Here is a 12479-nt window from a genome sequence, read left to right on the forward strand (position 1 = left end):
ATTTAAAATAATTTTTTTTAATTTATTAATTTATTAATTTTTTTTAAATTTTTTTTTATTGCTTTAAGTTTTAAGTTTTTTTTATTGCTTTAAAATTTTATTTTAAGATTATTTAAAGTTTTTTTGAAGCTTAATATAGTATTATAAGAATTTTTAAATTATTTAAGATTGCTAAGGTCTTTCTAAACACCTAATATATTATATTTTTAGGTTGTAAATTTAACTTTAAGATAAAACTATATCCTTATGTAAGCAAATGCCCAATGTATTTCTATAATAATTTTTCGACAACACAATAATATAATTTTCAATATGTATCTTTCTGTCTATAAACTTGTCACAACAAAAAATGAAAAGTTTTATTTTGCGCACACAAACAAATCATATGGTTCTATTGCACTCCCTCCCTCCTCTATCTAGCCATATATATGTATGTATATAATTTAATATTACATCTATAAAAATATTGATGTACTTAAGTTATTTAATATTTTATCTTCAAATAAATGCTTATTGATTATATTCAATTAAAATATAATCAATATAATTTGTAAAATCTAAACTTTATAAATTAAAAAAATATAGTGATCTTAAAAAAAAAATTGCTCAAAATTGATCAATAGGTGGAATTTTTTTCAATTGATATGAATCAAAGAATAAGAAATTTCAGATTTTCCAGGTTTTGTTCAGAAAAAAAATAAACAAATAATTAATATTTGTAATGTGTTTTATAATGTTTCAATTTATAATTTTAATTTTGATTGATGTAGATTCAATAAATTTTAGACATTATTCAATTTTTACAAGCTTACAATAATGTTTAAGTATATATATATATATATATATATATATATATATATATAAACTTGATTGTGGTATATAACTTAAAAAATTAAATAGATGAAGTTCACAAATTATTCTATTAATTAATAATTATTTTTTGGTTCAATTACAACAGAATCACACTAGTTGGTAAAGAAATTCTGAATAATAGAAAATATAAGTTCAAAAATAAAATTGAGATAATGACATTTTATTCATGAATAAATTGAATGAAAAGCTATGTTTAATTGTATGTGTGTATTCTTATGACTATTTTTTTTTAATAAAGTGAGAGAAGTATCTTTATATGCAAGAAAATTTTATTTATATTAGATATGCAAAAAAATTATCTTTAAACATGGTTGAGTTTTTTTAAGAAAATATCATGTAGTTTGTTTTTCCTCTCTATTATCTACTTGTGGTCCTTCTAGTCTAATAACATAAATATTCTATTATTGACTACTATATGATTGTATTTATTTATTAATTTGAGTTGATCATCTATCCATATTTTTGTATATTAGAATTGATTCTTATCTTTAGGTATTATGGATGGTACATAATAATTTGTATGAATATAAAATATATTGTTGTTATTCAATAATAAAATATAAATTCATATATATATATATATATATATATATATATAGACTTATATATCATTGTTGCAAGTAGAGATAGTCATTCATAGATATTAAGAGTGTAATATAGCTCAAAGTATTTGAGATTGGAGTATAACCATTCTTTACTATTATAGCAAAGAAAGTCTAAGGAACATATTCAAATATGCTCTTAATATTCAACAAACAATATTATAAAAAAACTCTTCTTTCATCCAAAGACATAGAGATTGTTTAATCTTTTATTATAGGTATTGAGAATGTTTTAAAAAAAGAGAGACAATAGTAGCTAGAAGTAATATGCACACATATGTAAAAACACACACAAGAAGTGAGTTTATTGATAGGATTATATCCTTTATACAAAGAGAAGGGAAGAAAATAAATAGTATTTTTCTACTACATTGCAAACATTGTAGCTATAGTAAATATTGTAGAATACAATAAATAGCATGGAGAGCGCTAGCTACATTTAATACTCTTTATACTCCTCTTCACTTTTTATAATATTTATATGCATAGAATTATGATCTATACTTTTTTATAATCTTGTAAAATCAACAACTGTTGCCCCATTAAAACCTTATTTAAGAAAATCTTATTATATTTAAAGATAAAATCATAGATGAACAAAAAATAGTACAACATTATGTCAAGAGTTCATTAACTATCTTGCTCAAGAAAAACAAGCTGCCACATATCAATACTATAAATAATTTTGTGATGGTTGCATAAAGGGATAGTTTTGTTGAAGAGATCAGCAAGGTTATTTGCAGATTCAATTTTCTTCATCTTAAGTACTTGATTAGTAATCAAGTCATAGATATAACTAAAATACTTTAGATCAATATGCTTTGTCTTGTCCCTTTTAATGCAACCAATTTGCATTTGTGCAATATAAGTGTTGTTATCTTCATACAAAATAGTTGAAAAATCATCACATGAAAATCCACAAGTTTTTTGAATGAGTTTACGAATTGATTGCAACCAAATAAATTCCTAAGATGCTTCATGTAAAACAATAATTTTTACATGGTTGGATGAAGTTGCAGTTATAATTTGTTTCACTAATTTCTATGATATTACAGCTCTATGTCTTAAGAATATATAGCATATTTGAGATTTAGCTGTTGTAATATCAATTTTATATCATGTATTAGAATATCCAATCAACTTTAGATCTATAGATTATGTGTAGTATAATCCCAAATCTTTAGTACCTTTTAAATAACATAGTAAATATTTGACGCCATTCCAATATCATAGTATTGGATATGCACTGTGTCTTGTAAGAACACTAATTGCAAATGTAATATCTAGTCTGGTAGATGTGACTAAATATAAAAGTGCTCCAATCGCTACAAGGTATGGATATTACTCTCTTAATATTTCCTCCTCTTCCTCATATGGATAGTATGGATCATAACCATCACGACTACGTTTAACCATTGGTGTGGACAATGAATAAGTATCAATCATATTGAATCTCCATAAGATTTGTCTAATATATGTTAGTTGGTAGAAAAAAATTCTACCATCCATGAGATGCATAATCTGAAGCCCAATACAAAAAGTTATTTTTTCTAGCATTTTCATCTCAAATTCATGTACAAATAAGTTAGTAGTTGCAACACATGCAGATCTAGTATCTATTAGATTAAGATCATCAATATATATAATAATGATCACAAAACCAATTTTATCTCGTTTAATAAATAAACAAAGGATCAGTGGATCACTTATATACTTATCTATAATTAAATAATTTTGGAGATGTTGATACTACATACATTCCTATTGTTTTAGACCATACAAGGTCTTGTATAATTTAATACCATGATATCGACTTGGAGCATGTGTATTTGGAGTTCCTGTTTTCAAACTAAGTAGAACTTTTATATAAATATATCCATCAAGTGAACTATACAAATATGCAATTACCACATCCATGAGATGCATTTCAAGGATAGCATGAATTCCTATTCTAATGATATATTAGAATGTAATTGAATCCATGACTGAAAAATATGTGGATTCATAATTAATGCCAAACTTTTGGATAAATCCTTGAGCAACAAGACAAGCTTTGCAGTGAATTATTTGACCTTTAGCATCTCACTTGCATATTAATACCATCTTATATCCCATAGGATAAGAAGTAAGAGTGTCCACAATTGAACCAAAGACTTTTTTCTTACACAAAGAAGCATACTCCTCCTTAATAGCAGTTTTCCATTTTAACTAATCAAATGTATGCATTGCTTCTTGAATAGTTTGAGATTTAGAATCTTCTTTCTCGTAAGAAAGAGCTTCTGTCATCATGAATGCAAATGATTCATCTATTATTATAAATGGTCTATCCTAAAGGTCATTTGTAGCTCAATATAGAATAAATAATTTTGTATTTAATTTGGTTTTATTCTTTTTAATTTCAAAATTTTCTATAACATGACATGAAGATATAATAAGCATAGACATATTGTCATTAATTGATTGTTTCATAGGTTTAGTAGGAACTTCTGTAGAAACAATATTAGAATCACCACATATTATAGCTTTTTTCTTTTGTGATTATGTATCTAATTCATAAGTCCTTTTAATTGTTGATGTTTTAACCTGAGGTATATTTGTTAGTGGTATTGCAATTTGAGTAAGTTCATTTTGAGCCTCATTAATTAGAACTCTTGTAATCCAAGGTGCATCATTGAAGCCACCAGGTGTTTCATTTATAATCCATTTTAGATACAGAATCTTTGCAACTTCACTTTCAGGCAAAGATGTCCGAGGATCAAGATTCATTGTAAATATTTTTGGTGCTCCAAATGTAAGTATTGTATTTCTTTGTTGATTAAATACTCCTCCTAGAAGACATGGAAATATGTTCTCTTCAAAATGGAAATTTTGAAAACGAGTACATAATAATATGCTAATTGATGGATTGATTATACAAATAATACTTGGTGAATCAAAACCAACATATATATTTTTTTGTTGATGAGCTCGAATCGTATATAATTGAGGTTCTGGTATTAGAATCCAAGTACGGCAACCAAATATCCATAGCTAAGATACATTTAGAACACGACCTGAAATGAGCTCTTGTAGTGTAATAATTTCAAGAGAGGAAGGATGGAGGTATATTAATACTACAGCATGCAAAATTGCATGACTGCACATTGATGCAAGTAAATTTGCATGAAGAAAGAGTGGCTAGATAATAAATTGTATACGCTTTATAAATGTCTCTACAAGTCCATTTTGAGCATGTTTATATGGAACACAATATATCAACTCAATCTCTATTGTAGTATGATAGTCTTCAAAAGACTTTGATGCAAATTCTTTTGCATTATCCATATACAATGTTCTGATAGGATAATCACAAAAATGTGCTTGAAAAAAAATTAGTATAGATATAAGATTAGCAAATACTATGTTTCAAGATGATAATAATGAAACATGTGATTGTTTGCCTGATGCATCAACAAAGATAAAAATAAAATAACAAAATGGTCCAGATATTGGATTAATAGGACTACAAATATTACCATGCAATCTTTCTAGCATTGTTGGTTATTCTTGAGGGAGTTTCCAAATTGAAGGCCAAGCAATCATCTTACCTTACACACATGCATGCCATAATTCCATAGAATCTATATTTGTAGATCTTAAATTATGTATGATTATACATGGAATTATCTTCCAAAATAATATAGATCCTGAAAGTTTGAATTATCCATGCTAAAGAGAAACATGACTATATATTATAAATGATGCAAAATAAAATATAATAAGAGGCCAGATTGCGATTTGATATAAACCATTTGTAGTAGCAAAGGCTTTTCTACAACTTCATACTTTTGTTTAAGAACCAAAACCTCTTGCCTATCTAGAATTGTAGTTGAGATGTGATAACCATTGGCATATACATCTTCGTAGCTGATCAGACTTTGAGGTGCAAACATTGTATGTTTACATTTTATGATAGAATTTGCAGGCAATTTTACCATTGTTATTCTCTCTTAGAAACAAAATGCATTCATTTCAGCCATAGTCATCAAATTTCTAGTTTGCTCAGTTGAAGATTTTTCAATAAAAAATCATCTATCTTGTAGGATAGTATGAGTTGTTGCAAAATCAATGAGCGCATCATCTCATTTATCATTAGAGATTTTTTCATTTATATAAGCCTCTAAATCAAAAATACCAACTGAATCCATAGACTCATCTATAGTATGAACTTCATAAGATTCAGCTCGAAGTTTTTTTATTTTCTTTGAATATTTTAACAAAGTATTCTGAAGTATGGCATGCATGTGTCAAATGTCCAATCATTCCATATTATGACAAGAATGCATCTCTGCTTTTTATTTTCTACTATAATTAATTATAAAACATTTATTCTTTCTATATGGGAGAAAATGGTGATGACCATGATTGACTTAGTGCTTATGAGCATTTTTGCCATGTTTGTATAATTGTTTCTTAGACTTTGGAATATTAAGGGCATGAGACTTTGGAATTGTGGTTCCAATGGGATGAGCTTCGGCATTATGTAAGAGTAGCTCGTTTTATTTCTCTACAAGAAATAGATAGGACATGAGATCAACATGACTCTGAAATTTCATATTCCTATATTATTGTACAAGTACAATATATGCAAGGAGGAATATAGAGAGAGTTTTCTCAATCATTTCTTCTTTAGAGATGCTTTATTCATATAATCATAGTTGTGAGACAATATAATATATTTCATTGTTGAAAGTATTTAAATTTGGAAAATCTAAGACACATAAATGTGTCTAATTATGACATGTATGTGGAAGGAAAATAGTCTTTTGATGATCAAATCTGCATTTGAGATTCTCCTAGAGCTTGCCTATATCTTCCATTTCTAAATATTGATGTTGTAATGTAGGTACAAGATGTCGACAAAGGAGAAGAAGTGATTTCCAACAGATAGTAATAAGAATTGAAGTACTTCGAATAGGAGATTCTTAAAACAAAATTACATCCGATAGTTGTTTTGCAAATAAATTTTCTTTTGTCATTTTTAGCCATAATAGATAATTGTTTCCATTAGTAGCTAATGGTGGAAATAGAAGAGCTTGAAAATATTGGAATAGAATGGTGATAGTTGAAAACATAGTAGAGGTAGTTGAGGATATTGAAACATTCATTACAAATAAATCTGTGAACAAAAAAATACAAATTCAAGTAGAAAATGTTGAGTAAAATGTATCTTAAAATATAAAGCCAAATAGAATAATATTAAAACTCAAAATAAAAAATGTTAAAAATAAATAAATAAATAAATTAGATTTTTTTCTCCACAAAAATAAGAGTATGCGATGGATTGCAGTATGGTACATTAAGGTGCAACAGTTCGGTGGCAAGATGCATTAGTCAATGGTAGTGAGCAACAATGTGCATTAGTCAACGTCAATCAATAACAATCAGTAGCAATCAATGGCAGGGTGCATTAGTCAATGGCCATCAATAGCAAGGTGCGTTAGTCGACGGCAACAGCAACGATACAAGACAACAACAGCAGTAGCAATCCAATAGCAATAGCAATAAAGGACAACAATAGCAGCAGCAACATAAGAAGGAAAATTTTTTGTAGGAGAAAACAAAAGAAAAAATGTACATAAGTTTTTAAGAATTAGGAACTAAGACTAGAGCATGAAAGCAATTGTGCTGATAACATGTTGAGAATGTTTTAGAAAAAGAGAGACAATAGTAGCTAAAAGTAATATGCATACATATGTAAACATACACATAAGAAGTGAGTTTATTAATAGGGTTATATCCTTTATACAAAGAGAAGGAGAGAAGATAAACAAAGTTTTTCTATTGCATTCAAAACACTGTAGCTATAGTAAATACTATAGACTACATACAATAAATAATATAGAGAGCTCTGGCTACATTTAATACTCTCAACGATAGGATTGTCCTTTTGGTCAATTTGGGAATAGAAAAAAAAAAAAACAAAATCTTTAAACAAATAACTTAGATAGAATTTTAAAAAGAAGAAAATCAATATAATTTAGATCCATAAATTACAAAAAAGATAGTTGATGTAAGGCACTCATCCATATTTGGAGAAATGCATGTCAATGACTTAAAATACATCAAAGAATTTACACATGCATATGTCAAAAAATAAAAACTAGTAATTATGAATGTATGTAACTCAATCACCTACATATATCCCTCCTTCCTCCAAAGGTTAGAATAGACATCCTAATCCATTGCCTCAACCAAGGCTTACTTTATGTACCTAATTTCCATTGATTAGCAAAAAGATATGCTCTTTATGTTTCATTGAGTAAATAAATAAAATAGAAAATTATTAAATCGACCCACCCATCCTAACCATCATCAAAAAATTCTTTAGTGCTAGATCCACATTAGTCGAAAACCCATGACAATATGGTTGGATCCTTAACCAATGATGATGAGTGGGTGAATTTAATAAATGCCTAGGTCAATTTAACATTTCCCTACAAATTTAACAGCTAATCGACTTCCGAAAGCCGATCAGGAGTAGTTAAATCATATTCTTCTTTCGTTCACTCATTCATTATCCTCATAATCGACTTCTGAAAGTCGATCAGGAGTAGTTAAATAATATTCTTCTATTATTCACTCATTCATTATCCTCTTAAAAATGAGTCTAGTAGCACAGGATCCATACTCAAGACTGGATGTGGTTGCCGCGATTTGGGTTCGCATCATCGCCGCGGTGCCTGGACAGAGACGACAACGGCGACGGTGCGAGGGAGTGACGGCGAAGGGAGCAGGGCAGCCGCGCCGTTGAGTAGCGAGTAGTGAGTGAGTGTGGTTGGGGGGTGGCGACGCGAGAGAAGGGGCGAGAGAGAGTGAGCAAATGAGGTGGAATCGTGGCCCTCGTAGCTTCGCTTCGTTTCTGCATGCTCGGGGGAGGCGAATACGTTTTGTCCTTGGTGGCACTGGCACAGAGACTGAGCAGTGGCGGGGGATGCATTGCATTGCATTGCAGGGGGTGGGATGGGATAGGTGGTGATTCCTGGAGATGCAGGCGCGGACGGTCCAATACTGCGCTGACACTCCGAATCTGCTGCACCTCGGTGGAGTGACATGCAGCAGCCGTCGCAACGCCATAGCTGTGATACTGCTGAGTATCCTCGTTGTTAGCCCTTTTTTGTTTTTTTGGGTATGCCTTGAGTAGGGGGCCGGGTCGCCATGGCCATAAGCTTGGCTCTGCTGCAGTAGTCCATCCAAGCATCTCGACGTGATCAGAGTATATCGGATTCTGTTGAATGGCAGCACCTCCTTGGCTGATTCGGCGTCTGGTGATTCGAGTGCCCCAACTTTCCTGTAGCCTTGGCTAGGGTGGGGCTTGGGTCGCTTTCATCATACACCCTGTACTGCTTCTCTTCTTTGTCACACAGCCAGGAGCAAAAGTGCAAGCTGTACCGTGAATAACCAGCAGGCCGCGCCAGGATCAGGGCTGGAGGTGAAACTTTCTGCAGCTTCCTCTGACCGGAAGACCCTAGCACTTTTTTATCAGAAATTGCTCTATAGATGTGCGCGATTTGGTAACGAATTCCATGCATGGATTGGAGTCGCCAGCTCTTCTATCTCCAACCCTTTGTGCAGACTCGTGGTCTACATGCTCCTCAGTATCCTCCGGTATACATTTCAGTCGTCACAGATCGTCGCAGCGAGTCCCTGAGTCTGGAGATCGGAGGAACGATGTAGTTGACTTCTTGAGGTCAACTGAGGAAGCTCAGCAAGCGTGTGTTTACGCCCAAATAGTGGCGGAGTCGTCGCGTTCGGAGGCCTACTGTCGTGCTGCATTAGGAGATTTCATAACAGCAATTGAGCCTTATTATTCCGTAGCGAGAGAGTGTGAAAATTGCTGGCCACCGCTCGCAGCAGTGTGCTGCTATGAATGTACATGCATTGTTTGTACGTTTCTATGACAGGCCAACCGAGTGATCGCGACAGAGATGCTCAAGGTGCGTCTGAGGTCAATAGACGACTTGCAGCATGACATGGCTTCACTCGTAGCTGGAATTCTCATCGTCTCTTACATTACGAGGTACTTCGGCAATCGGTCTTGGGAAGCGAATGAGTACACGAAGATTGTAGCGCGCGAGTTGTAGCAGAAGTGGTAGCTGCGAGAAGTAGTCATTTTCTGTAACAGGTTTAGCTGTGCAGATAAGGGTTTCGGAATACGTGGATGTGAAGACACAGTTGACAACAATGTTGCGAAAGAAGAGTGGCAGGTGTGTGTGTCTGTTAATTTAGAATGTTCATTGATGAAGCGTACAGAAGTGCTAGAATAGAACTTAACATCTGGAAATGTGGTCGAGTGATTTAAAGAGATTAGTATCTTTCAGCGATTCATGTTGTGTTGTGAATCTCATGGCCACGTGCTGCAGGTGCACGGAGCGAGCAGCAGCCATTTTCGTTTCCACGATTTATTGCTTGGCAGCTCTTCCCAGAACCTCCGACTGTCTTGCAGCTACGTTGTCTACTCGTGCGACGGATCAGACACCGCCATTCATTGTCGACAAGCTTCAATCGAGTCAGCAGAGTGGAACCTTCACACTGGACACCCGAACTGTGAGGCGCGCGCTCTTGCACGTCGATCTTCACGCTAATCAAGGCCATAGCCATGGCGTACGAGTGGAGATGCAGAGGATTGAGTCACCCTGTGGGCTACAAAAGGTTGAAGATGGTCGTCCTAGGGACCATCATAAACTCCGATGCGCCGTCCATAGAAGTTCCTTGAGGGCCCGAGAAGTGGGAAAGAAACTCCATGCTCATGGCAGCAAAGGGACCAAAGCTGGAGACAACCTTCCTGGTGGCACAAGCGCAGGTTCTGATCACCATACTCTAGACATCTCCCAACCTGCATGAAGCTTTCTTTGCAGTACTACAGATAGGATTCACAACCACACATGAGTTGATTGCAAGTTATGGTCCTGAATAATAATAACTAGACATATCCGTGAGGGAAAAGTGGTGAGTAGCTTAATTCTAACGATCGGCTTGGCGTTTAGCCCATTAAGTGACACATGTTCACACAACCAACTGCTGCCATCGTGGCTGAGGTGATATATTATTCTGTTGTGCAGGAGGGTTTACAGCAACAGTAGCGGCAGCAAGGGGGGAGTACTTGGCAACAGTGAGATTAGGTACCCCCGAGCGTGTCTTTTCCGTCATTGTCGACACAGGTAGTGACCTAACATGGGTTCAGTGTTCTCCTTGTGGAACATGTTACTCGCAGAACGATTCACTGTTTATTCCCAACACGTCTACATCATTCACCAAGGTAAATCATCAAACAGTCTGCGCAGACCTTTCTTAATGCAGCACGCAACGTCATTGTCTTGTGGAGTCGGTTTTGAAGTCTGATAAAATGAGCATCACTGAAATTGCATCGATTTGGCAGCTTGCTTGCGGCACAGAACTGTGCAACGGCCTCCCGTATCCCATGTGCAACCAGACAACATGCGTCTATTGGTACTCTTACGGCGATGGGTCATTATCAACCGGAGACTTTGTATATGACACCATCACCATGGACGGCATCAATGGTCAAAAGCAACAGGTTGGTGTGTTGAGTGCCAAATGTAGTGAACCACCGTCTTTACCATAGTCGAATCTGATGCAGCGCCAACATGAGCAGGTCGAAACTAATGAGAGAGTGATGTGGTGTAGGTACCCAATTTTGCATTCGGGTGTGGGCACGACAATGAGGGGTCATTTGCAGGAGCGGATGGAATCTTGGGCCTGGGCCAAGGTCCTTTGTCATTTCCTTCGCAGCTCAAAACGGTCTTCAATGGCAAATTTTCTTACTGTCTTGTGGATTGGTTGGCGCCACCAACGCAAACTAGCCCCCTGCTCTTTGGTGATGCAGCCGTGCCTACTTTTCCAGGCGTAAAATACATATCCCTCCTCACAAATCCCAAGGTCCCCACATACTACTATGTGAAGCTGAACGGGATTAGTGTGGGTGGAAAGTTGCTCAACATTTCCTCCACCGCTTTCGATATCGACTCAGTCGGCAGGGCAGGAACCATCTTCGATTCCGGCACGACGGTGACACAATTAGCTGGTGAGGTGCATCAGGAGGTTCTGGCTGCCATGAACGCCTCCACCATGGACTATCCGCGCAAGTCAGACGACTCCTCGGGCCTTGACCTCTGCTTAGGGGGATTTGCAGAGGGCCAGCTACCGACTGTTCCATCTATGACCTTCCACTTCGAAGGGGGCGACATGGAGTTGCCGCCTTCCAACTACTTCATCTTCCTTGAAAGCAGCCAGTCCTACTGCTTCTCCATGGTGTCTTCCCCTGACGTGACCATCATCGGAAGTATCCAGCAACAAAACTTCCAAGTCTACTACGACACAGTCGGTCGCAAGATAGGCTTTGTCCCCAAGAGCTGCGTTGGTCGGGGGTGAATCACATCACTGATTCTACACAATTTTTGTTGGACGTAGATTATTAATCTTCTCTATTGATTGTTTTAGCTCTACAGTTTCAACCCCAGATCGACCCCCACTTGGTTCCACTATCTTAGCTATATATACGGACAACATAGAGTTGATCTTCCCGACGTGAATCGAGCTGTCCTGTCTGGTTAGACATTAGAGGCTAGACTTGTGCTCATTCATGATCGAAGACTTAAAGAGAATAAGCTAAGTGACTCGCGGAGTATACTTGTACATTTCCATATGAGACTAATTTTTAGCTGTAGCAAGCAGATTTCTGTGTCGATCGTTTGTTACTGCCTTCATCATCTCCATCTATTCAACCGCGTGTGAGATTCCTTCAAAATGCTACGAATGGCTGCAAGCTCACTTCCTTAGAAAGCAGTCTTACTTTCTACAAAGTCTTGAGGGAAAGAATGAGATTCACAGATGAGAAACCAGGCTCGCAGCCCTTCTCATGCAATTCTCAGTTCCATTTTAACTGCTTTTCATACATGGATCTTCCTGTTTTGTGTCAGCACATCATGTTTCATTCTCTTGTGC

The 12479-nt window shown here is 35.2% G+C and overlaps 1 protein-coding gene across 1 annotated transcript; it reads left to right on the forward strand.

Moving 5' to 3' along the window:
* The first annotated feature begins 8885 nt into the window (after nt 1-8885).
* On the forward strand, nt 8886-12220 carry LOC112279556 (aspartic proteinase nepenthesin-2). Its single transcript, XM_024514122.3, has 5 exons — nt 8886-9721; nt 9878-10317; nt 10577-10773; nt 10894-11052; nt 11163-12220. Exons 1-5 carry the CDS (start codon nt 9699-9701, stop codon nt 11904-11906), a joined length of 1563 nt encoding a protein of 520 aa, XP_024369890.1. The 5' UTR covers nt 8886-9698; the 3' UTR covers nt 11907-12220.
* Nucleotides 12221-12479: the final 259 nt, after the last annotated feature.

Source organism: Physcomitrium patens, chromosome 3 (assembly GCF_059467195.1).
Source record: "Physcomitrium patens ecotype Gransden chromosome 3, ASM5946719v1, whole genome shotgun sequence".
NCBI classification, from domain to species: domain Eukaryota; kingdom Viridiplantae; phylum Streptophyta; class Bryopsida; order Funariales; family Funariaceae; genus Physcomitrium; species Physcomitrium patens.